This window comes from Topomyia yanbarensis, chromosome 2, assembly GCF_030247195.1.
Source record: "Topomyia yanbarensis strain Yona2022 chromosome 2, ASM3024719v1, whole genome shotgun sequence".
Classification (NCBI taxonomy): domain Eukaryota; kingdom Metazoa; phylum Arthropoda; class Insecta; order Diptera; family Culicidae; genus Topomyia; species Topomyia yanbarensis.
The window spans coordinates 460,769,765-460,796,996 of NC_080671.1; the positions used below are offsets into that span (position 1 = coordinate 460,769,765).

Here is a 27,232-nt window from a genome sequence, read left to right on the forward strand (position 1 = left end):
TTTGATCAAATAAACGTGTTTGACAAACAAATTTGACAAGGCCAGTACACAAGATCAACTGTTTAACAAACTTTTTTCATCAAATATTTGCATTGCTGCGTTACCGGACGTTACGCCTAATATTGTTTGACAAACATAATAAAACAAGTTTGATGGATCAGTACACTGTTTGTCAAATATAGTCAAACCGGCGTATACGTCAAACAAATCGCCATGCGAAAAAAAATTTGTGCTGTTTGAACTTCATGAATTTTCAAGAGTGCAAACACATGAAATATTTGTGTTAGCGCAGGGATGCCAAATGATTTTCCAGAAAATTTGTTTTATTTTTTGAATGGTCGAAGCAACTATATCGCACTCCTTTGTTCGTGATTATGAAGAGGGTGATCAAATACAATTTAAATACGCCAGGGTCCCACACAAAAGGGTAATCATTTTATGACTCACCACGAAATCAAATTTGTCTACCCTTCGTGTTGACAGGTCGAATTGTAGAAGCAAAATTAATTTGGAAGCGCTGTTCGATCAAAGCATGCTGTTCATATATGATTGAAATTTTCATTTTATTTGTTTTCATTTTATAAAGTACTTGCCAATCTGTAACTGCATTTATGTGTTCAACGATTTGTTTTCTTCCACCAGTCACAGGTGGAGGAAAACAAATCGAAAATAGCTTTTCGGTCGGATTTTTTTTATGATGGAACCTGACCAACCGGTATAGACTTATCCATCTGCGTTGGTACTGTGCCGTTTAGACGTTTGGATTGGGAGGAATACAAACCACTCCTGGGCTTAAGGGGAGGGCGGTAGTATAAAATTGCGAGATCTTGGTGTGTGTATTTCAAACGTCAGATATCTACACAGTACGTCTCCTGAATAAGTTTTACAGCGACACAGAGCATTTCAACACCATTATAAATACTTCAGGCGAGCTGTTTCGAACGTTTAAATTGGCTGAGTTTTATATATGTCAGCTGGAGGAAAACAAAACCCCAATTAGTGTGTGTGTGTGTGTGTGTGTGTGTAAAAGGAATTGCATAGAACTCTGCAGCGACAAGGTCTACCCCACAGTTTATAAAGAACAGTTGCGCAAAGACTGAAGCAAATCTACCTATTGAACACTCAAAACGTCTACCTATCGGACACGAAGAATAACAATGCTCGAATGCGTGGGGAGTATCGTTATTATGTGATTATCATTATGAGAAAAAATTCAATGATGTAATATTAACATTTAAATAATGTTAATATTTCGCTTAATGACAATTATTAAAAAATATATGTTCACTGATATTCAAATTTGGCACTATTTCAAACACCGGAACAGCTCTGGGTAGTGTTAATAATCTTCCACCGACAGTGGAAATATGAAGGTATTTCTCATAGTTAAAGTGCAGCTAAAATTTTGACAAATTTGTGTATGAATTCCACTTATACATATGTACCTGTTTCAAATTTATCTTACGCTGCAAATTCGACTATTTTTTGTCACACCCCAATCAGACGGCAAGCGGCAAAAATCAATGCATTTCGTTCTTAGTTGCGGATCAGTTGAGAACCGGAAAAAGCTTAAATTCTTTATACGATGTTATTTATCGTACTGATTTTTAAACACTTAATTTTAAATTTTGCACAAAGTTAACTTCTAACTGAAGCGTTCGGGTTAAGTCATTTGAAATTTAACTAAAAATAAAAGGTTGCCAAAATTTAAAAAAGACCAATGATAGGTCCAATGTTGCCAATCCTCTTTACGCAACTCTACTATTAAAAACTCTGGTCTACCCCAAAAAAGTTTAGGCAGACTTCAATTGGATAAAAAATGATTAGAACGAGAGTTTGAAAAATATGTGATCCTCTTGTATTGTTGGACATACAAAACGGCGATGAACACGGTATGGATTTTAGTTGCATTTCTCGCTCACTTGTTTATGTACTTTCTCAATTTACAGTAAAGTGGCCACATTTCTCCCACAGCTCCGACAGGTGTGGTTTTTGCGCTGGCCTATGTAGAGCACTCTTTCGGCGCGTGCTTACCGTTACGGAAGAACGAAAGGAACAAATCAGGTGCACCCTGACGATGCCAAATTTTTCCATTGCCTCGCTAGTGCAATTTAACTACATTACATGTTACAAACGCCGCCGAACCCTCATACAGCAGCTAATTATTTCCGAAAGCTGCTTTCAGATTTGGCCTAGCATGAAAGAAGTTGACATCAAAGTGGATCCAGAGTTAGTACACGAGGATGCGGACGATGAGCGATCAGATATCGAAAACGCAGTGGAAGATGCTGATGAGTTAAACATTTTCCTTTGGAACCAAAAACCGAAATGCGCATCAAGGTAGAGAATGGGAAGATTTACGTTATTAGCGGGATGGTAGAGGAAAAAGTTGAAATGGGTGATTTGCAGAGCGTTTTCGTGGATTTATGGATCCGGATCGCAAGATGAAACAAAATAATTCGAAAGGAGAAAATGGATCTGCTGGTTTGCCGCTAACGAAGGATCGTTCATTACCCATTCGGAACCGATGTCCATATTGTAATAAAGAGTTTGCGGACAAGTACCTCATGACGACGCACATTCGATGGCACACGAGTAGGTTAGGGTTTTACTTATTTTCTTTTCTGTAAATTCCAATTATATACTGTTTACTGTTACAAGTGAAAAGCCCTTCAAATGTGTCCCCACTGTTCGAAAACATTCACTCAATCGATAACGCTGAAGAACCCGGGAAAACTCCGTACGTGTGCGAATACTGCGACCGAGGGTTTACTCAATCCTACAATCTGACGGTGCACCTGCGGACCTAACACAACCAGATAATGGTATAGGACGCGAAGTTGACGTGCTGCCCTAGCACAAATGTCGAGTATATAGCAAGGTCTACCGATCGGTGAAAAGTTTCCGGCTGCACGAGAAGTTGCATGCCACCGGGAAACTGATTGTCGCGATTATGGTAAAAAGTATAACACATATGTGTCCAAATGCAAGGCTTGTAATACCGACGTGAAGGAAAAGATGTACTCGTGTAAAATCTACAGCCAAACATTCAAGCATCAGCAAAGCGAGGTGTACCACATGAGCAACAAATCCAAACACAAACTGTTCGACAGAGGTTTTGAGAGATCTGGAGACGGACGAAGAAGAGGCGATTTGCCGAAGCCAAAATAACTTTCTCGTTCCCAAATTGTTAAAGCTACCAAGCACAACACCGGGCAATTTGAGCAATTTGTCCTGAGCATGTTTTTGGCAAGTGGTGATGATACCCGTTTATTGGGTAGTATTTGGCGCACCAACATTAGTAGCGTAAATATCCAGCGCCAGACGCAGATTCCGTTTGATGGATTCGATGGAATCGCTATCGACAGACTCTTAATCATCTCGATTTCCATGAGCTCATTCAGTACTTTATGATAAAATAACAATAGTCAACACAGGCTGCGGTCTGACCAGGATGTAGAATTCAAATAGATACATTCGACAATAATACCACAGAAAACAGACATATAAGCTAGAACAAACTTTCCCGAAAAACCTGTGTAAAAATTTAAATGAAAATACGTTGAAAATCACCATCGCATACAAATTTGCATGCGTGAGTCACTATTGTATCCAATTTTGCATACAAGTCTCGTATAGCGATTGCTGGCCGATCGAAGCGCCGACCAGTGGCAAGTCGCTACTTGCTGTTGTCATTTCAAAGCGACAGTTTAATTTCTTACACAAGTTGATAACTTGTATGTCAGTTCTCAGTGATAATACCACGCAAGACTGGCAGTATACTCAACTGCTGTATGCTTTTCGAGAGCAACTAATTCTTGGTGAACTATCGGAAAGGATTCAAAAGAAATGGCATTTGCTTACATTTCAGCATGTATCAAACAATTGAATTCAAATAGTTTGTACCTTTCCGATTTATTTGAGGCATGATTTTCCTGGAAAGACAAATACCAACAATATCAAAATAGCGCCGAATTTTTTTTAACGTGGTGAATGAATTATTTAAAGTCACGTAAATAAAACAATCAATCAATCAGCCGAATTTCAAACCTTAACTTTTTTTCGTTTTGAAAACAAATTTTGTCAAAACAAATCAGTTTCGCGTGCGGCGTATTTTGCTATCCTGAATGAGCAAAGCACGTTTGTCAAACTTCTTCATCAACAAATTTGACAAATTTCTCCATCAACAAGTTTGACAAACTTCTCCATCGACAAGTTTGACAAACTGCAGCGTTACGCTGTTTGAAGTTTTGACAAATTGGTCAGTACACTGTTTGACAAATAGACAAATAATCGCTTTGACAAACACGAATGAAAAATTTGGTAAACTGTGTTTGATCAAATATTTGAAGAGCCAGTACACAGCAGTTAAAATTTATTTCACGAAAGATGTCAAATATTTGACGTTATTACAAACAGTGTACTTGTAGCTTTAGCGTTGAAAACAATTTTCCGAGCAATGCTGATGTCCCAGCGGCACATGAGCATTGCATACACACAGGACATTTTGTAGGCAAAAAAAAACTTGTCACGGAAACATTAAATTTTCATGTAATACTAACCAATCTACAATTCTGTGACATCGAAACACATCTACAAACTTGGGGTTATCCATAGGTGTTTAAACTTAAAGCATCTGTTGGAGAACAGTGAAGATATAGCAGCTTGAACTTAGCGATTAATTTTGAGGCTTGGTACTTGGAGCAGCAAGATGGTTCATATTGCCCCCACTATAACCTGTTCATTTTACCCCCTAAGACATTGTATTTTCAAACAGCCATTTTCATAATAAAATAAACATTTCACCACAAAAGACCTTATATACTACATGCCGAATTTAACATCAGCGACAAACATGAATGCCGAATTTGGTTTTCATCATATTTATTTTACATTCGACAGCTTTTTATCAAAAGAAATGATTTCAATATCCTTTGAACACTTGGCAGGTCACGTTTCTGTAAAGTTTGTTCTAAATTTAACTAACATTGACTTGATTTGGCTACCTGTTCATTTACCCCCCCCCCCCACCTGTTCATTTTACCCACAATTCCCCTACCAGATCCTGGCATCCCTGAGCGTGGAGCGGAAGGCCGGCAGCGGCCGCCGGCGAAGATAATGACGAAGAAGAAGGAAACGTTGAAAAAGCTGTTAGACAACAAGGACGAAACGAGTTTGAGTGATGCCGGCCTTGATTCACCGAGCCCTCAAGATAGAGGATATCATCTGTCGGAAGAAGACTCGGTCCCCCGTGTGCCGGACAAGACGTCTTCCCATTCCGCCAAGAAGACGCTGAGCAGAAAAAGATACCGTATGTGCCAAAAGTAAGAAACCCGACTAACTTGCCCCAGTGCCGTCCCATTAGGGTTTTTTTCGGCTCCCTCAGTGCTTTAATGTTTAAAAATAATTGGCGAGTCAAGGATACGAAGCAGCTTACCCCAGGATCCGGAATTGTATCCGGAAGAAGGACGTCAGTGCCGTCCAGTGCTCTTGTGAGAGCATCGCGACTAAGTTGCGTCGTAGGCTGACCAGGGCCCCTTCTCCAATATTGACGTAATTTTGAAGAATAAACATTATGTTTTTAATAAAAAATTCTGAATTCGTTGAAGATTTTTTTTTGTTTTTCAACTACATTACTGAAAAAACTCATTTTCATTGAACACCTGTAGGCTTAAGGGGGAAAAACCAGGACAAATCAAGCTTTTGCCTCGACTTCCCAGGACACCAGGACAGTCAGTGAAAAACCAGGACATGTCCTGGGAAATCAGGATGTATAGTCACCCTATTCATGTTTACTGTAAGAAATTACTCTTTGTGATAAGGTTAATCTTCGTCAGACTATCCGACAGAATCGCATTGATAATGGGAACTAATTGGTTCACGAAACAGACACCGGTATTCGTTGCCGGGGAACTCCCAGTCGGATTAGGGTAATTTGGGGACTATCCGAGTAGATCGTTATAAGGCTGGGAGCTGAATAACTCACGGAAACAGGAACTAAATGGCTCATGGTACCAGCATCTAATGCACCACAGGCCAGGCTTTTGAAGCTTTTTAAACTCAGCAAGAAAAAATAAAAAAAAAACACCCAAATCGTCGAGCTGAGTCGATTGGTGCATAAGACTCAGCCCTCTGGGCATCGGAAAAAATCTTGAAAGTATGAGCGAATTCTACACATTTCTTTTATAAAAAATGTAAAAACAGGATGGCTGCAACAACTGCGATGAAATACAAATACAAACTCAGCAATCACATTACTGAACACCGCCTACAAGGTGCTCTCCCAATTTTTTTCTCGCCGCTTATCACAGTTAGCATGGCAAACACAAGGGAGTCTGAATGCTCGCAATTGATTTGTATGAAAGAATCTTGGTTGTCCGTGCACGGAACTGAAACGGATCGGATGGGTGTAAATAGTACTTAAGACTGACTATTTGTGTTCCTAGGCAAACTCCTTGCCAAGTGCGATGTCCCGCAAGAAACATCATTTACCATGCTTTTCTTAAAGTGTATTTCAACAGTCGACCTAATCACAATAATCATGTTACTTGAGAATTTTCACTCTGCGTCTTTTTTTTCATTAATTTCTCTTATCATTTCCGAGCCGCCAAGAGTTGAAGCGAACAGATTCGGAATGCCTTAGCGATAAGCATATTCCGAAATGTCTCTTAAATAGATTAACTCGGTGCTCAAGCATAGGTCATTATGTACAGCTAGCCACGTTGTATGCACGATTATTTTTCTCTGATCGAAAATAAAACTTCTAACTTAATTTGCTTATTCACGTTTGACTCCCTGCAATCGGCTTCGTTACCGATAAGCGACCAACCAGTAACGGTGGCCATGTTGTAATCATGATGATGTCTCAATTTTTGCCATCGCAAAAAACACCATTTGTGGTTCACCAGATACTTTATTTGATAATTTATAAATATATATGTAAATAAATGTTGATCTTAACGTTAGATTTATTCATTATATTTTTATCAATTATTTATTAGTAGTATAATCATTATTATAATGTTTCCAATATAGTCAAATATTTACGCACGTTTTCCCCCTCGCTTTTAAAAAAAAATCAGCATCAGTTTTCATCATCGCTCAGATTCTCCATGTACATGGTCATGAACTGCGTAATTCCCTTGAGACATACCCCCTTGCCTTCCGCTTCGAGCGGATCCGACGAGTCCTTCCAGAGGCCGAAGCCATCCATTATCACATCAAAGTCGTACAGCTGCTCCAGTATCGTGTGCAGCAGGTTCTGCGGATGTTCCAATTCCACAACCAGCCGCTGGATGGCGTACATAGCTTGCAGTTCCCGATCCGCCTTGCTGTCGATGTACTTTTGCAGAATCTGGTACCACTTCTGGATTTCGCTCAGATTCAGTTTCGTTCGGTTGTCGATACAGTGCTCGATTACCGCCTTTGTAATGGTGCGGATGAACTCGTTGGATGTTACCCGCTCCGGACCGACATAACTTGTAATCCAGTCGAAGATTTCCTTAAACTTGGCATTGCTGCGGAGGAATTGTTTGATTTGTGCACCGACCGTTTGCATGTCCAGTGCTTTGCTGCCGGAATCTAGCAGATAACCGAGTTTGGCATCGTGCAGATATTTCTCCCGATCTGCCGGTGTCAGTTTTATGAAATCGCTAAAATCGAGGGATGATTCGTACCACAGCAACACGGTGGCATCCTTACCGAACATGTCTTCATACTGGAGCAGCAGTTCCTTCAGCATGACAGCACCGTGGATGTCCACAATTACCTGCGCAACCGATCGGATATCTGACAGGGTAATGTGGCGATTGTGAAGCAACGGCACGTAGAACGTGGCCATGTACTTGTACAGCTGAGGTAGATCAATGATTAAATCTTCTGCGATCTTGAATAGCTCCTCCAGAGCGTACAGATAGTCCGCTTTGGTGATCAGTTTAGCCTCGAACATCTGGTTAATTGTCCGGACGACTATCGAGCGCCATTTGATGTCTCGATCAATGTTATCCGAGAACAGTTGGCTGACGGCGGCATGGTAGTACTCGGGATTGATTTGCTGCAGCAGGTCCAAACTGAATTCAATATCCTCGTCAACCATTTCGATGTTGATGGTTTTGGAGAACTTGGCCAGCATCGTTTCGGTTTCCTTGTCCGGTGGGAGGAAGTTTCTTCGCACCGTGGCGTCCTTTGGAATGGCGAATGCTGGCAGCTGTTGCTGGGGTGGTGCCAGATATAGCTGACCGGAGCCAGATTTTGAGAGGGCTGACGGTAAACCACTTGACCGACCCTGCTGACCTGATTGCGATGATGACTGCTGTTGATTGGATTGTGTTGGAATATGTCGCTGCTGGGAGGATCGACCTGGCAATGGTTGCTGTTGCTGTGGAGGAGGCATTTTGCCCATATTACGATCCCGATCACGATCTCTGTCTCGATCATGCATTTGGCTGTTGCTGTGCTGTTGACCACTCATCGGTCTCATGCTACCCGACGACGATTCCCGGGACGAACGACCCATACGATCATCGTTCTGACTATTGCTGCCGCCGTACCGATTGAACCGGTCTCGTTCCATCGATCCTTTGTTGTGGTGATACGAGTCTTTACCACCGGAGTTTTTGTTGTGACCTACACTGCGCTCACGATCACGGTCACGTTCCCAATCACGCTGGTTACGATCGCGATCACGATCTCGATTACTTCCGCTTCGATCTCGATCACGATCACTGTCGCGATCCATCATGACACCACCTCCCTGCTGGTTTTCTTCGCTGTTTAGCGCTGCATACATGTTGCTAGTGTTCTTCCAGTTCTGATAATTGGTAGCCGCTCCGAGTCTGGCCGTCATGTCGACAGTGCTCGGAATGTTGATCTTTTTCGGATCAATCGGCAGTGAGCGATTGTTTCGATTGGAGATTTGCTGGAAACCGTCATCATCCGTCTGCATTCGCCCACTCTTCATGGAACCCTGATTTCCGCCACGTCCCAGTGAACCTTGATTGAATCCGGAACCCATCTTGGAGCCTTGCCCTCCTTGCATATTGCCCCGGTTTCCTCGACCCATATCACTCGAATAGCCACTATCTTTGTTTCGGTTCATGAAGCTCATGTTCATTTGAAGCTGTTCGGTTTCAGCTTCCTTCTGGATTTGGTTCATTGTTTTCGGATTGAGGTCCGTTCGGCGTGGTTGCCATCGGTTTCGACGCAAATCGATCACGTCCTGCAGCATGAACCGAATTCGGCTGCTTATGTTGTACTGATCTCTGTATTTGACAATTTCGCCCATCTTCTCAAAATACTTGCCCAGTTCCTGTTTGTGTTCGTCTTCCATCTTCGAGCCGATTGTGGTCAACAGTTTGCAGACACACTCGAGCGTTTCTTCGTCGTAGTTTTTGTCTTCGGTCATCAGCAGAAGCTTGATGCAGCTGTGCATAATTTTCGACGCCAACTGACCGTGTTTGAACAGTTCACCGATGAATCGGACTGTTCCGACGGCTCTTCTTCGAACCCTCTGTTCATCCTCTTCCAGCTGTGCGCGCAGCTCCTCGAGTTGTTCTTTGGCGAGACCCTTGTTTGTTTCCAGCTTCAGGCGGTTCTCCTTTTTGGCCATAGTTTGATCATTCCGTCGTGCTTCGAATTCCGATTGACACTGCCATAGCAAACGCGTCCGGAAACTAGTCTCTTTGTCGTTGTCGGCCAGCACGGCAATCGTGCCGATTTCTTTACACATCTTAGCATAGGCCTCGGAGAAGTTCGGCTCGGAAATGGCCTTTTCAAAGACGAGCTTGATACAACCGGCTAACCGTTCCTCCGTATCGATGACGTACGTTTTGACCTGCTGCACCAGTTTATCGAAATTGTCCGGCGTTAGCTTGTTCAGCACCGAGCGGAATTTTTTGTACAGTTCCTGTGTGCCACGTTCAGCTTCGTCCAGATTTTCGGTGGACTGCAAGTGTCTTGGACGCCACGCATTCGCACACTCGTTTAGCTTAACTTCTTCGTCAAGCTGCAGGCGAATGATCTTCGATCCGGTTTTACTCATGCTCTGCTGCGATTGTTTATTAGACTGTGAACCGGATGGGCCCTGATTGCCCTGTTGAGAGGTACGCTTCACCGGATATGGTTGCCGCATTTGACCCATGTTTCCGCCACCACCTCCTCCACCACCACCAACACCGCCGCACATTTTGATAAAAGTCGGAAGCAACATTTCGGTAAAATTGGCCTTTCCATATTGATTGCCACCTCCCATGGGGTGACCACCACCTCCGCCACCGTGGTTTGTTCTGGTTATAAGATTCTCCAAGTTAATCGGAAGAGTGACCGGCTTTTCAAATGCCGGAGCAGCATGCTTAAGCTGCATAAGCTGATCGCGGGAATATTTCTTCTTTCCCGATGGATTTTCCGGACTCCACTGGTCCGGATCGTACTCGATCCGGGTGATCGAGCGAGATTTTTTGATAACCGGCAGAATTGGTTTAACTGTTGGTTCGTTTGTCGGTGCCACTAGGGCCTGCTGTTGCTGCTCACTATCCACCGTCGTCGCCGGTTCTAGTACTGTTTCGACGGGTTTCATACTTTCCACGTCACTGCTGACGACATTTTTATTGGCGTCAAACTCTTGTTGTTGAATTGGTGGTGGCGGTTGAGTTAACATTTGAGGGACATTATTCTCCTCATCCGCCTTTGCGGGGGTGTGCTGTCGGGAATCGAGCGATTTCTGTTGTTGTTGTTTAGCGTTTTCCATCGGCGATGATGCGTTGTTGCTGTCTGTCGTATTATCGGTAGTTGTTGTAATCGTAGTACTGGTGCAATCCACATTATTATTATTAATTATGTTATCATTATCTAACTTACTAGTATTATGTTCCACTAAATTACTAATTAACGACGGCGGTTGTTGATGCTGTTGGGATGTTTCCACCGCCGTCGAAACAATCGATCGATCAGTTTCATCGATCGCCGGCACCACCGGTTCTACCACCACTGCTACTGTTGCAGGAGCTTTGCTGCTGCCAGTCTCACTAGCACCCAGCAGTTCCTCACTCCGCTTCTTGTTATGCTTCTTCTTGTTGCTACTATTGTGACCAGTTTGGTTCGAGCTGGTTCCACTGCTACTGTTATTATTATCTTCTAAGCTAATTTTCTCCACCGTTGCTGCCAAAATGTCTACTGCTTTGTTGTTACTATCTTGGGCCACCGATGGTGCCCTTGTGGGTTCCATCTGAGAAACAACCACCACCTTTTCCACCTCTATCGGTTTGAGCGGAGTGGAAATAACAGTCTCATGTTGCGGGTGGTGTTGTTCCATTAGTACAGTCGATATTGGAACTGGTCCGGTTACTGCTGGTACGAAGGGAACCACCATTTCCGGTACGACGATGGCAGCCAGCGGTGGTGGATGGGTCATTTCTTCCATACGAACCAACATCGCCGATTGTTGTGGTGGTTGATTAGTAAGGCTGCTTGGACCGGTGTACACAAACGGTTCCGCATCCGTCGATAGGGTTGATTCAGCAATCGATTTCTCCGAAATGGTTCGCTCTGCTCTGATGTTGTACGACGGAATGTGTACGACGGGTTCACTCACCAGAACTGTTGCTACTGGTTGTTGATGTTGGAGATGCAGCGACTGTTGACTAATTGGAAGAGACTGAACTGAATGTTGTTGCTGCTGCTGCTGTTGTTGATTGTGAGGCTGATGTTGATGCGTATGCGACTGCTGAATGATCACTTCGTTGCTGGGCTTTTTCTTTTTCATATAGGGTTTAATTTCAACCGAAGGACCATCGGCAATCGCAGATACCACGGGTGTTCCTCCAGGAGTCATTTCCGCGGTTGAATGATGAGAATGATGTGGTGGCGGATTCATCATCTTGATCGTTCCCGGGTAAATGGATTCGTGCTGAGCTGCGCTTTGTAATCGACCCATGTCGTGTTGTTGCAGCTGCTGCTGATGATGGGAATGGCCCGTATGAACATGCGGTGGAGGATGATTCGGTGGTGGTGGCGGATGTTGTAGATGTGGTGGCGGTTGATGATGCTGCATCAGTCCCAGACCGGTCGGTCCTGACAGATCCGAAGTGCCCTGCTGAGGATGAGTTGTGTAATTATCATAGTCGGACTCAACTGCTGCGTTTAGTGGAACTTGGGGTACATTAGGAGGAATAGTGTTATAAGACGATGTCGGTGCTACTGCTGAACCAGCTACAGTTACTCCGGATGCCGTTGATAATCCTGTTGATTGTGGCGGAGGGCCAGCGCTGGATACCGACGATGGCGTTGATGTCGGTGGAGTTGGATTATTGTAGATTTTTTCCAGCACATCCTCCTGCGTATTCGGATCGATGATCGGAATAGCAAAAGAACGTTTCTTCTTCATTGTATCCCCCGTCGGAACTGATCTGATCGGGGCTAGATGAGGAAGTTGTAATGTTGTCAACATAGCGTGCGGTGGCTGAGGTCCTCCGACACTGACTTGAGCAGGATTTTGCTGAAGTTGATCCATTTGCGCTTGACCACCTCCGGTTACCTGTTGGGATGCTTGTTGTTGCTGCTGCTGCTGTTGTTGTTGTTGCTGCTGCTGCTGCTGCTGATGTTGCTGTTGGTGTATTTGCATTTGTAGTAGATCATGCGGCACAGCCATTGGCGAAGATTGTTGAGTCGGATGCGGCTGCGATAGCTGAACCTGTTGCATAGTCTGCGGAATAGTCGTGAGCGGATTAGTGGCTCCGTTCGGATGACCTGCAGAATAGGTGCTATTTACATTAACTAAATTGTTTTCAGCGCCCGGATTACGTCGGTTTTGCTGGTGGTGATTGGGAATAAGATGGTAGTACGGCTGCTGATAGTTTGGCAATGACCCGTAGTTTGCCCATGGCATTCGATTGTACTGCACGGGATACATGGGCGTCGCTAAATACGTCGGTGTCGGGTGAAACGTCGGCATCATGGGGCGCGTCGCACGCGGTACCTGATTCGCACCACCCGGTCGGAACACGTTCTGCTGCGGATACTGTTGGGTCATCATCGAAGGTTGAGACTGTATCTTTTGCATATCGGACTGCTGCTGGGAGGTCGGTGTTCCTGACGGCACCACCCGAATACCACCCGGCGGCAATGGTCCTCCTCCGCTCTGCATACTTTCTTGATTCGGAAAATTTGACGTCACACCAAATCAATCATAATTGTCCGCACCTTCCGGGCTGTTCAATACTCGAATAAGTGCTATAAAGACAAAAACAAACCACTTACATTCCACCCGGACAACAAATCCGAATTCAACCCCAGACCGAACCTACCATGTCTAAATCAGTTTTCCACATCGCATTGAATCATCAATTATAATTCCTCTCCACGCAGCACATAAGTGCCAGCAGAGTTTCTGCTGAGTATGCGAGCGAGAGAAAATACTACAAAAAAAAAACTCGAACTGCCTCGAAAAATATAGGTTAGCTCCGAATCTGTCAGCAGAGCTCAAGACGTGCTTTCCAGCTCGAATTCGCCGGATTTTCCAGCTGCACCAACTGCTTTCAGCTGGCGGATAGTTTTCTGCACACTTTGGTTACGGTTTCACGCTTGTTTTTCTGTATTTTCTCGATCCGAAAATCTCTTTACGACAAACTCATCGCGGAATAAAGGAAAAAATTAGGCCGTGGAACAAACTTTGACAGATTGTGACGTCATGCCAGCCTATCGATTTGGTTACGTAAAATAACGAAGGCCGTCATTCGGAATGGGCCAACACGCGGCTGTCAGGCGGGCAAAACTTTCAAAGCAGCAGTTTGAATTGCACCGCAAAATACCATTTGCTCACTCTAATACTATACAGACTGTAATCAAATCGATGAAACACGCGTAAACGAGGATTTTCGCAATCCGAACGAATCAAAACTTGACATAAAAACATAACAAATCGCGTTAATATTATTTTCATTCGGTCGCACAACACGCCCTTTGGTGAAATTTGCACTAGCAAAGATTGACTTTCGCGCCCTTGAAATAACCTTCGTTAAGTGCTGCCGATCCCCTGATTGAGCGGCTTCGTTCAGTTGTGGCAGCCGTAGTTACACTCTTAACCTAGATTTACTCTATATATGTGCAAGAAAAGTAAACGATTTTTCATTTAATTCCAAATTATCAGAGAAAAATCGAGTGTTACAATAAGGTATACCACTATACCGGACGCACTGATTTTCCTTAATTCAAACTGCACTGATTTTTAAAACATTTATTATTACACAGACTTAACTCGCACCACAGAGAACAGACGTCCATTTCGAGCGTTTAAAATGGAGTGACACTTGAATAGACACGAAGCTTCTGATGTGCTCTTCGTGCTATGTTACACACTTAAAATCCCTTACCTACCAGTCGGTAGTTTCAATTTGCTGTCGTTATTTCACAACCGGAAAAAAGAATGAGGTGATGATTTTTTTACTCAAAATTAATGGCATGATCTTATTATTTTTGGAAACATTTGGACTCCACTTCTCTTTAGATTTTCGTTAGAGGAAGTATGATGCACAGACCAGTAAACGCACAGGCGGCTAGGCGGGTTAAACTAGATGCTGGCGATCGGTAGGCTATTGAAACTTTTTTCTAGGCTACCCGCCGTAACTTGCCGTTTACTGTAGAAGTAGTGTGGGAGATTTCAGTTTACCTACTGCTAGGTAATCCAAGTTTTCCGTGTACAGCATCTATTGAGATATCTGACGATTAAAATACGCACACTGAAATCTCGCATTTTTATACTACCGCCCTCCCCTTAAGCCCACAAGCGGTTTGTTTTCCTCCCAATTCGCAGTGCAAATGATTTGTTTTCCTCCCAATTTAAACGTCAAAACGGCACAATACTAACGCAGCTGGATAAGTCTATGCGCGGGTGAAAATTATTATATGATTGCAGCTGAAAACTGGATGATCCAACCAGCGAAGCGACAATCGTTTTATTGCTTGTACTTATGCAAATGTCCAGAGATTGCACGTTTATCTCGTGTGCCATAGTCGTGTAAAGGTAATAGGGATCTTTAGGGGTGTGCGGGTTAAGGCATTCTCTGATGCAGATTGGTGCCGTGAGTTAATATCTCAATCCTTTTTCTATTTTTAAGCCCGAAACTATTAAAAAAACATTTTTTAGTTTGTGTCCTTTTAAAACATAAACACGGGTCTGGGTCATTTCGCCGAATGAGTCATTTCGCCGAAGGTCATTTCGCCGAATAGGTCGTTTCGCAAAAGGTCATTTCGACGATTTTAATTTTAATTGAATGATATTTTACCAAGAACAATTTCAATGGTTATAAATAAAAGGTAAATTCAATGTTTTGACCCAACAGAACAATATGAGTCGATCAAATATTGATTCAATACGCAAATTTTGAACAATGAACAAGGCATATTAAAAATATACATACTTGGCATAACAATTTCAAAGAACTACTACATTAGTTGGAATCTGCTGTTGTTAAAACCGCATATCAATTGGCCTTTAAAAATTAAAGACAATGATCAAACATGTTTTCAATGCCATGCTACACTAATACCATCTTCCTTGGTTTTGTTTTTGACAACTATCGATCGTCCCAAATAAAAAATCGAATTTGTTAGTAGTGGCGTGATGTAGTGGTCCAACCAGTTCGCTGGTAACTGTATACCAAACAACATAAATAGAAATTAAAAAAAAATCTCAAAAAAAGAACAAGAAAAGTAACAGCGCGACCTGTTACAGTTTTTTGTTCCAACTGCATCTCCTTTATAATTCGAATACTGCTAACATGTCGTCCTCCTACCAATGCGGTCCAGCGGCTATGCCAAGATTCAACATTATTCGTTGTCCTCGGAAGTCCATTTTTTGTGTTTTCATAAATGGACCACAATTGGAGTGGAAAAAGTGGTGGGTTTCGTTTTTCCAGATCTTCCTTGTTTTTTGCGGCCAAGAAGGTATGTTTCTTCCACATACTTTATTAGCGGAGCCATATCTGTTGGGGCTGTCTGCTGGATGAGAGAAAATTATCGAGAAATAGCTTCTGATGGTAAAAAAGACAAAGCACGCAACTTTTTAAACAAAAGTGCTGCATTTTTGTTTGTCGAAATCACTGGAACCAGACCAAGCTTTTGGATGTGTTTCCAAATTTTCTGGCTATAGTGGAAAAGCATTCAATTTGCGAAGCATCAGAATATTCATGCCCTTCTCGAAGTCTGTCAGAATCATTTCTGGAGCTAACTCAATGTCTATTTCAGATGCAACTGCTGTTAGCTTTTCGAGATCTTTTTTGTAAAGTTCCTCTGTCATATTGATCATCAACACGTAAACTGCTGGAATGGTATGCGTGTGTACTGGTGCAATACTTGAATGAATTGAGAATAGTTGTCTATAATCCCCGGGGACAGTATCAAACGTTGCATCTGCGATCCAGTATCGAGCTTGATGCAGTCGTTTTATGTCTTCGGTTGATGCGAATAATATGGCATGGCCCTCTTCGATACTGACTTTTCCCCTGAAAAATTGATCTCCGTCGACGGTCCGCCGATACTCTTCAGGTATTATCAAATTTCCCGAGTCATCAGCACTTTGAGACACTTTTGACCGCGCTCGTTGCACAAGCTTCCTCTGAGCGTTCGAAGAAACCTGCAGTTGGACCTCGTTTGATAACCCAATTGCGGCAGTTCTAGCAATTCTCACTGGTGGACCACTGCCGCATGGTGCTTTATTGACATCCGCAGTCTAATCGCCTCCACTTCTATTGGATCCGGTGCATGAAAATGATCTGATCCGGTTGTCATGACAACATGTGCCGTCTCTTCGTTACAACTCTTGCCGTGTAGCTGCTGCGTTCTTCATTTCGTCTGTTTCGGTACTGACAATCCCAATAGAAAATATCGTCCGTCTAAGTAACGAAACATTTTTAACACTTTTGGACATATAAAAAGTCGTATTTAGCTTACGTGCTTATTTAAACAGTACAGAAAGCCTTTCCAGTAAAGAATATCGCCTCCTCTGGAACTTTTCAAAATTTCCGGTGAGGCTTCCATTGTGAAGAATGTTATACGATCTTTTTCGTTTTGAACGTGAGACGAAAATAATTTTCTTCTAGTGAACTTTTCATGGCTTGCTAGGAATAATATAGAAACGATAGCCGTGTTGATGGAGCAGCCCCTTGCACTCACCATCTCTACCAACCTTGTGAGCTGCGTTGCCCCCACTTCTCAGTGGCACCACTGGCAAGATCGTTATTAAAAACGTCAACAACATTTTGTTACTCATTCCATGTTTCTTTACCTTTCATTAAACACGTTTTCTCAGTGAATTAAGTTCTCGTCGGTTTTTCTTCGTTTGGGCCATCCGAAATACTACTTCAGGTTTTGAGCCCAGGATGCGCTTTATCGGTTCCGTCGCGTAATCAAGTGGAAGTGATATCGATGGAAGAGGAAAAACAAGATCGGATTTTTCTGCCGGTATTCGACGGCTCTAATTTTTCCGCATGGAGCTTCAGAATGCTCGTGCTGTTGGAAGAGCATGAACTTGTGGAGTGCGTTCAGCGCTACGCTGCGGATGTTGATGAGCTGAAGGAAGATCCGGCCGATAGCCAGGAGGTTAAGAATAGGAAATCAAAGGAACGCGAGAAAAGAGCCAAGAAGGACCGTAAATGCAAATCCTTGCTTGTGGGGCGGACTCATGATTCGCAATTAGAGTACGTTCGAGACAAACAGCACCCGAAAGATGTATGGGATGCATTGCACCGAGTGTTTGAAAGGCACAGTGTGGCGATCAGAATGCATCTGAAGCGGCAAATGCTCACTCTCCGTTATGAAACAGGCTGCTTGCAGCAACACTTTCTTTGCTTCGACAAACTGGTGCGTGAATACCGAGCAACTGGTGCGATTCTGGATAAGCTTGATGTTGTGTGTCATCTTCTTCTAACTCTCGGGTCGTCTTATTCGGCGGTCGTCACGGCAATTGAAACGATGCCGGAAGATGTTCTCACTCTGGAGTTCGTTAAATGTCGGCTTCTAGACGAAGAAACCAAGAGGAAGGGTAAGGGAGAGTGTACAGTGAAAAGTGAACAAGCAGCTTTTTCTGGCTTTAAACAACAGCCCAAGAAGAGAAAAATAAAATGTTTTGGCTGTAAGCAAGAGGGCCACAAATTGGCAGAGTGTCCCGCAAAGAAGAAAGAATGTGAAAAGAATAAGGAAGTAAATAAACCCAAAGCTCACGTAGCCGAACAAAGTGAATTGTGTTTCGCTGGGTTTAGCAGGGGCAGTACTTGTCCTGACGGATCGGATAGAGTGAATTGGTACATCGACTCCGGTTGCTCAGACCATTTAGTTAATGACAAGTCGTTGTTCTTTGACTTGAAAGAGCTGAAGCAGTCGGTGGAGATCGCGATCGCTAAGGATGGTGAAACGATCGTAGCGAAGCAAGCGGGAACGGTGAAGGTAACCTCTGTCGTGAATGGAAAGGAAATAAAGTGTTCCGTTAAAAATGTTCTGTACGTGCCAGAGCTTCGGTGTAACTTGTTCTCGGTGATGCGGCGTGATGAAGCTGGTATGAGGGTAGTCTTTGAAAGTGATTCGGTTCAAATCTATCGGAATTCAGAGATTATTGCAACGGGCTCGCGCGTCGGGAAGCTATACCGTTTGGACATGTTTGCCGAAACTCGAAATAAAAGTGATTCGTTGTTAGCGTTCGGGCGTGTGCCGCCAAATCTGGAACTGTGGCATCGACGTTTTGGTCACCTGAATGCACGAAGCTTGGAAAAATTGATAAGCGAAGACATGTGTTTTGGTTTAAAGTTGAACGGTCGCAAAAAGGATCAAAACGTTATTGTTTGTAAACCATGTGTTGCGGCCAAGCAGACTCGAAACCCGTTTCAAGTGCGTAAGGAACCGAGATCGTCGCGTGTGCTCGAGCTGATACATTCGGACGTTTGCGGACCGGTAAAACCGATTGGTATAGGCGGTATGAGATACTTTGTCACCTTTATTGACGACTGGAGCCACTTCGTGATGGTGTTTTTGATTAAGTCAAAAGACGAAGTGTACGACTGTTTCCAGCAGTATGCCTCGATGGTATCGGCGAAATTCGAACGGAGAATTTCGCGCTTGCGATGTGATAACGGGGGAGAATATAAAAATCGCCCGTTTGAACAGTTTTGTAAACAAAGCGGAATTCAAATTGAATGGACAGTGGCATATAGTCTAGAGCAAAACGGTGTATCCGAGCGGATGAACCGCTCTCTAGTTGAGCGAGCGCGAGCGATGTTAGAGGACTCTGGTGTCAGCAAAAGTTTCTGGGGCTGTGCGGTGCAGACTGCTGCTTATCTTTTGAACCGTAGTCCCTCCAGTGCAATTGATCCTGACATGACTCCTTATCAGCTGTGGGAAGGATCTAGACCTGATGTACATAAGCTGCGAGTTTTTGGTTGTACCGTATTTGTGCATGTACCAAAAGAGCAACGAGGTAAATTAGACGCGAAATCGTGGAAAGGATTGTTTCTGGGTTACGCGAATAATGGTTACCGAGTATGGCATCCGACAAAGCGTCAAGTGATGCACGTCCGTGATGTAAATTTTGTGGAGTCTTCGCACGGTGAAGCTTTCCCAAAATATGTCAGTGAACGGGTTTCGGACGTTTTCTCAGTTGCTGCGGCTGATGATGAAAAACCAGGAACTGTTGAGGTGGATTCGGATTTCAGAGGTCCAAAAGAGCAGAATAACACATCTAGAGATGAGTCACTATCGGACTACGAGAGTTTTGTCGAGGAAGACTGCTCTGTGCAAGAGTCAGAACCCGGATCGTGTCATGACAGCGAGAATGATCCAATCGAATCCAGCAACCCTGGTAGACCACCGCGTGTTAGGAAAACCCCGGCGTGGCAAGCTGACTATGAAATGGAGTACGCATCGTATGCGTTAAATGCCATAGAGTATGTCGAAGAATTGCCGAGAACATTGGCTGAAGCGAAGGCACGGAAGGATTGGCCGAAGTGGAAAGCTGCTGTAAATGATGAGATGGCAGCCCTAAATAAGCACAAAGCTTGGACTTTAACTGAGCTGCCGGCAAATCGCAAACCGATCACAAGTAAGTGGGTTTTTAAATTAAAACATGGCATAAATGGAGAACCAGATCGCTATAAAGCTCGGCTAGTGGCTAGGGGTTTTAGCCAAAGGTTTGGCTTCGACTATAGTGAAACCTACTCTCCGGTTGCCAAACTGGACACGTTACGATCGATTTTGGCGATTGCTTGTCGGTATAAAATGGTTGTGCATCAAATGGATGTTCGCACTGCCTTTTTGAATGGCGCACTTACAGAGGAGATTTTTATGGTACAGCCAGAGGGGTTCGAGGTAGGAAAGAATCTAGTTTGCCGGCTGGAAAAGTCTCTGTATGGCCTTAAGCAAGCTCAGTGGCGTAGTAGCGGGGGGGGTTTTGGGGACGAAACCCCCCCCCCCCCCCCCGAAATATTTTGGAGAATTTTGCAAAAATTCAATATGTTAAACAAAAATATGCCTAAAATTTTAAATAAAATTCTCAAAGTTTCATTTGCTAAAGTTATCTTGTGAAAATATTTCCTTGTAGTGAAAATTGGCTGCAGACTCGACACCTACCTGACGGCACGGTGTGGAGGCTAGCTCAACCGCCGAGGACTATAACAAGTAGATCGCGGCGAAGCGAGGAGCTGGGAGCTTATTGGTTCACGAAACGGATATCGGTACCGAGAAAAATTTCCCCACATTCTGTAGTCCTTGACTGACGGCGAACATGGACTGGAGAGTGTGAGAGAAGTATCCCCATAGAGACCACCAGGCGATTCGCTACCGCATCAGCCAATGGAACCCTGCTGCAGCATGAAGAAGGACGGGCCGCAAGCTAAAGTGGAAGATGAAAGACTTTAACGAAAACCTAGTTACTTCGGCGAACAACGTAATCAAGTACGTTGATGCGGCTGATCTAACAAGAAGGATTGTGACGGCTTGTGACGATACAATGTCACGAAAACTAGGGCCATGCAGTAGACGGCGTACACGCTTCTTGTCATAGATCCAGAAGGCAGGCTCAGATCGTAAGAACGGAGAGTGAGAGAATAGCGCAAGCGACGTTTCGAGAATGTAGGGACTCTTTAAAACGGGAGATCAAGCTTAGCAAGCCAATTGCCATAAGTAGCTGTGCTGAGAAATAAACGCCAATCCCTGGGGGACGCGTACTGAGTCGTCATGACGAAGACGAGGGTCCGTCGACACCAGCTGAAATATACCCGGGTAAGCTAAAGATAATCGTTGAGGGTCTCTTCCCGAATCACGATTCAACTACCTGGTCACCGACACCGTACGGCGAAGAAGAAGGAGGTAACACAGCCGAGTGGTAAGTGACTAACGACGAGCTCAAAGAAGCGTCGATGTGACTAAAATCAGAGAAAACCCTCTGTCCGGATGAAATACCAACCGTGGCGCTGAAAGCTGCGATCCTGACATATCCGGACATATTCAGGATGCTATTGCTGAAGTCTTTAGATGATGGTAATCCCCGAAATGAGGAAGGTGCAGAAACTGATGTTGCTGCTAAAGTCAGGGAAGTCACCGGGCCATCCAGCCTCGAATAGACCAATGCTGCAGCGTGACATAAAAGAATGAGCCAGATTCTGAAGAGCTACTACCAGAGTAGAACACTGCTGTACCAGACGAACAAACGGGCAATATGCAATGCGAGTCACAGCGGGCGTTCCTCAGGGCTCCATTCTCTGTCCAACACTTTGGAATGGGATGTACGATGGAGTCTTAACACTGCGGCTTCCTAGGAAAGTGAAAATCGTTGGTTTCGTGGACGATGTGTCACTAACGGTGAGACACTTGAAGAAATGGAGGTGTCGGTGACGGAGACAATGAAACCGCGAAAAGTTGAACAGGATGCTTCGATTGCTGGTCGTACGAGTTGCGATTGCGTACCGGAGGCAGTATGCTTTGTCGCCGAGATGATCCCCATCTGCATTACCCTGACGGAGGATATCAAGTGCTACAAACAATGAAACGCCAGAAACGTGAGAAAGATGATGAGAATCCATTCGATGGTGGGACAAATGGGAATGGTACAATACGGAGAAAGAAAAGTGGACCTACCGGCTCATCCAAACCTATCGGCGTGGGTCAATAGAAAGCACGGAGAGATGACCTTCCACCTGACACAGCTCCTACCGAGCCACGGCTGCTTAAGGAGTATCTTCATCGGTGTGGGTACGCAACGTCAACACTGTGCTTGGAGTGTGAGATCGTCGAGGAGACACCGGAGCGTCTTTGAATGTCCGAGGTTTGAAGTCTTTGAATGTTCGAGGAGAGTCTTTGAATGTCCGAGGTTTGGAGTGATGTGCAGGGAGCTACTTAAAACGGTCCTCACCATCATCAACCCGGATAATGTAGCCTACAGAATGACAAGCAACGTAAAGACGTGGAACGCAGTAAACAGAGATATGATGTAGATCAGTGATTCTCAACCAGGGGTCCGCGGACCCCTAGGGGGCCACGAAGTCATTGCTGGGAGTCCGCGAAGAAAAATATATTTTCCGAGTGCATATTGAAATTTCAAGTCATGTTTCCTAACAAATTGAAAATAACATATTGATAGCATACAAAATTGATGTTTAACTATAGGGGTCCGCAGCAACCCAGTATGATATCTAAAGAGTCATTGGTACGAAAAAGGTTGAGAACCGCTGATGTAGATCATGACCGTCTTACAACGGAATGGACATCGAACCTCCGAGGACTAGTCGAGTAGACTGCAACAGAGCAGCGAGTATGAGTCGTCGAAACGCCAGCGAACCGGACGTCACGCTCCATGCGGATTCGTCAGACCGACCACGGCACCCCACCGGTTGTTCCGATAGAAAATAGCGAAAACCAAAGAAGAATCGCTATTGGGAGACCTTTTTTCGCCAGGGAACTCTCCGGTAGCGTAAGCTTGATTCACCGCTGGGGACTAGACTGAGTAGACAGCGACGAGGCACCACTAGTCACGGGTCATCGGCGCACGAGTGCACCGGACACCCTGCTTCACCAGAATCGCCGAACTGACCTTGGCACCTAGCTGATTAGCTCGATCTCGGGAGAACTTCTCGCGCCGAGGAATTCTCTGTCGGAGTAGGTCAGGTCCATCGTCCATCGAATAGACCGAGTTGTTCGCGAACAAGTTGAGGAGCTGAATGAATCATCAAGGAAGTAGTGCTAAATGGCCCAAGAAGAGAACTAAAGGGCTTAAAGGAGTTGGGGTGCTAAATGGCACCGGCCACGGAGCCAAAGGGCTCAAGAAGTTGTAGTACTGAAACCAAATAAGAATCGGTATCGGGAGAACTTCTTTCGTCTGGGACCTCTCCGTCAGCGTAGTCAGATTCACCGCCGGGAACCAGACCGCGTAGATCGCGACGATACACCACCAGCCGCGCCGGGGCTCCAGCAAACCGGATGCCCTACTCTACCGGAATCGCCGAACTGCTTGCAGCACCTGGCTCGTTGGCTTGCTTTCGAACTTCTCTCGCCGGGGAACTTTTCGTCGGAGTAGGCTAGATCTATCGTCGGGGACTAGACCGAGTAGTTCGCGAACCAGTCGGAAGCTCAACGAGGAAGTGGTACTGAATGGCACAAGGTAACTGAAGGGCTCAGTAAATTAGACAGTCTGAAGTTTGCCGCCCAGATTGTCTTCGTAGGGGAAGAGCATTAATTCTATACCAACAGCTTTCCTACCTTGACTACCCAAATCCGTTCCCTGAGTTGTTGGTTTTGAACATTTTTTTCCTGCTCAGAATGTTTTTGAACATTTTTTCATATATATACAAAAAATTTCATATCCCCCCCCGAAAAATTTTCTTACTACGCCACTGAGCAAGCTTCTCGTGCGTGGAACAGTCGATTTCATAGTTTTGTGGTAGATCGTCTTGGCTTCCAGCAAAGCGCTAATGATCGGTGTCTGTATACTCGTGGATCTGGAGCGACTAGAGTGATCATGGTCCTTTATGTAGACGACGTGGTCATTGCTGGAACGTCACTGAGAGCAGTGCAGATTGTGAAGAGCTGTTTGTCCAAGGAGTTTGACATGACTGACATTGGTGAAATCAAATGTTTTCTTGGGATGCAGGTGGACTACGATTCTGTTGGCGGTGTAATGAAAATAAGTCAGCGGAAATATCTGGAGAACGTTCTGAAGCGTTTCAGAATGGAGGACTGTAAGCCGTGTTCAACGCCCATTGAGAACCGTTTGAAGCTACCGAAAGTGAACGATTAGAACCGAACCACGCAGCCGTTTAGAGAACTTGTTGGTTGTTTGTCATATGCTTCGTTAACCACCAGACCGGACTTAGCAGCTTCAGTAAACTTCTACAGCCAGTTTCAGAGCTGCCCCAGCGATGAGCATTGGGTGCATTTAAAGAGGATACTACGTTATGTTAAAGGATCGCTTGATTTTGGCCTCGTCTTTCGTGCGAACGAATCAGCACCATTACTGGAAGTCTTTTCGGATGCTGACTGGGCCAATAATGCTTCCGATAGACGTTCTGTGAGTGGAGGAGTGTTCAAGGTGTTCGGATGCACAGTCAGTTGGCTGACCAGGAAACAGCAAACCGTTGCTCTTTCGTCGACAGAGGCAGAACTATCAGCGCTCTGTACTGTGACCTGTCATAAGATGTGGTTGAGCCGACTATTGTACGATTTGGGATATAGCAGTAAGGAACCGATCTGCGTTTACGAGGATAATCAATCTGCTATGAGAATCGCCGAGGAGTCTAGAGATTTTGGACGTGTCAAACACATCGATGTGAAGTTTCACTTTTTACGGGACTTGATAAGGGATGGCAACATTGTTCTCAAGTATCTTCCATCTGCCGATCAGCCTGCGGATATGATGACAAAAGGCTTACCAACGGCAGCATTTCGACGTCATCGTTCCGGCATTGGACTCGCGAACTGCAGTGGCTGAGCAGGGGTGTTGATGGAGCAGCCCCTTGCACTCACCATCTCTACCAACCTTGTGAGCTGCGTTGCCCCCACTTCTCAGTGGCACCACTGGCAAGATCGTTATTAAAAACGCCAACAACATTTTGTTACTCATTCCATGTTTCTTTACCTTTCATTAAACACGTTTTCTCAGTGAATTAAGTTCTCGTCGGTTTTTCTTCGTTTGGGCCATCCGAAATACTACTTCAAGCCGAAATGCAAATGTGGTAACTATGGTATCACTAAGTGTTATGTTGTATGTTGTTTATGTTATTTTATTCACAATTGGATAAAATGTAACGAGGTGGCCGCTGACCCGCAAAGCATTGATCCACTCGTCGCCCGGCTTGCTCAAACTTAGTGGTTTCAATTAGTTCAAGTCCGACGGAGCGGAGTGATGTCGGACAGCACGAGAATAAAAGCGATGTGGCGTAGGCGTAATGAATTACCTAGTTTGTAAAAAGTTAAAATATTCTTGCTTGGAATATTTACGACAGCTTTTTCGTTGGATATTTGCCGCTGTAATGGAATAAATAAATAACAGCGACGCCTAATGTGGCTATGCCACATCGCCTCAAGTCAAGTGCTGTCCGACATCGCTCCGCTCCGTCGGACTTAAACTAAAAAAACCCCTATGTTTGAGTAATCCGGGCAAACGAGTGGATCACAGGTTTGCTTGCGAGAGGCCGCCGCGTCTGACGGAGGGTCGGTAAGGTAATTATAATTTCTAGGGAAATTTCTTTGACATTATATTTTCTAGAGAATATTTTGGCAAAAAGTTTTACAACCACGTTGGACTCCATCTGATTGTAGTAAACATCGTAAATAGAACTTTATATTTAATTTCGGGAATGATTATTCAATTGAATAAATTTGCTACAATAGCAGTTATATAATCCTTAATTGCTTAGGTATTAAAATTGTTAACTTTGCGGAGTCGTTCATTCTTCTGAGCGTATTCATTCCTCTGTGACATACCCTTAATATTATTTAACCATTGAAATTACTTTTGGTACGACATGGCTAATTCGATGAAATGACCCATTCGGCGAAATGACTTTCGGCAAAATGACCTTCGGCGAAATGGCATTCGGCGAAATGACCTTCGGCGAAATGACCCGCCCCCCAATAACACATCCAAACCCATGCGACTTGCACGACTCTATAGGTTGCCTCATCAGATCTACCATAGTTTGCAGATGAAATTTGGTATGGCAGGCTGCTAGCAGATTGCAAAAGTGCCACATCATGTTGTGTGGGGTGCTGTCCCGACCCGATTAACAATGAGGCGAACGAGACATTTGCAGATACAGTTGTGTTTCGCTGGTTGGACATTTTTAACTGGACCGCTTTTTAGTTTGACCTCCGCTAGTTGAACCATTGTCCAGCTGAAAAGCATCTGAATGTCAAAATCTTATGTCAAATTTACTTTGACAATCAATCTGACAATTATTAGAGATGTGAATAGATGCAATTACACTACTAACATATCCTTTGGATAGTTTTTGACATCTGTCAGTCGGTCCAACTAACGAATCAAATTCGTTAGTTGGACAGAGGTGTGGCCCAACCAGCGAATCACGACTGTACCACAGAGAACAGACGTCCATCTTCAGCATTCAACTTGTGTAAAATCTCTAACGGTTTCGAAGGTAGTTTGGATATCTAAACCAGGTGCGCTACTGTCGTCATGTTTTTTTGTGGCTGAGTGCGATAGAATTGACAGCGGTTATTCCTCTACCCAGTCAAACTAGTCCGGAACCGATTCGGACTTCCAGCATGAATTCCAGCTCAAATGCGTCAACCGATAGAGTCGGTATCGGTTGTTTTCTTTGAGCTAGATTCCATGCTGAATCCATCCAGGATTTCGAACCGGTTCCGGAATCGATTTGACGGATAGTTGGGATAGGTTGGTGTGGCGGCGCTAGCGTTTTTGTATATTAATTCGAATGTTTACACGTTTTTTAAATATTTTTGTTCGATCATGGATGTCTGTTCTCTGTGACTGTACGTGTACTTTAGTCAGTCGTAACAGATGGAATTTCCTTGGCAGCCTCTGCCCAAGGTTTTCCGTGGTCTAGCGGATGATCACAGAATAGGCAGATATGTGACTAATGTTCGCTGACTATATGTGACGCCTTGGTATGATTTGCATTGGATGGTCAGGTAGCAGGGGTTAGCTTTTTTTGGACGCATTCTCACCACAAGCACACTGTTGCAAAGACTCGGGAAGAAGTTCCTCCAAGTATCTTCCTTAACG

General features: G+C 44.3%; 2 protein-coding genes across 4 annotated transcripts in view; both read right to left on the bottom strand.

The window, feature by feature from the left end:
- Positions 1–27,232, bottom strand: part of LOC131685985 (probable 4-coumarate--CoA ligase 1) — a 78,758-nt gene that overhangs the window by 32,626 nt on the left and 18,900 nt on the right. The window lies entirely within an intron of this gene.
- LOC131685977 (eukaryotic translation initiation factor 4 gamma 1-like) lies at positions 6,951–13,713 on the bottom strand. Of its 3 annotated transcripts, none has more exons than XM_058970039.1 (4): positions 13,299–13,713; positions 12,764–13,224; positions 12,155–12,697; positions 6,951–12,085 (listed from the first exon to the last, which is right to left on the bottom strand). In XM_058970039.1, the coding sequence occupies exons 2-4, from the start codon at positions 13,136–13,138 to the stop codon at positions 7,085–7,087; spliced, it is 5,919 nt and encodes a 1,972-aa protein (XP_058826022.1). In that variant the 5' UTR covers positions 13,139–13,224; positions 13,299–13,713; the 3' UTR covers positions 6,951–7,084. The 3 variants fall into 3 exon arrangements, with proteins under 3 accessions (XP_058826022.1, XP_058826021.1, XP_058826020.1); XM_058970038.1 differs by having other exon boundaries at positions 6,951–12,088; XM_058970037.1 differs by having other exon boundaries at positions 6,951–12,697; positions 13,299–13,712.

Coding starts and splice junctions, on each gene's coding strand:
- LOC131685977 (XM_058970037.1), bottom strand. CDS start 13,138: ATGCAGAGCGGAGGAGGACCATTGCCGCCGGGTGGTATTCGGGTGGTG. Junction 12,698..12,763: donor CTGAAAACAATTTAGTTAAT/GTAAATAGCACC, acceptor ACTATTCCGCAG/ACTATGCAACAGGTTCAGCT.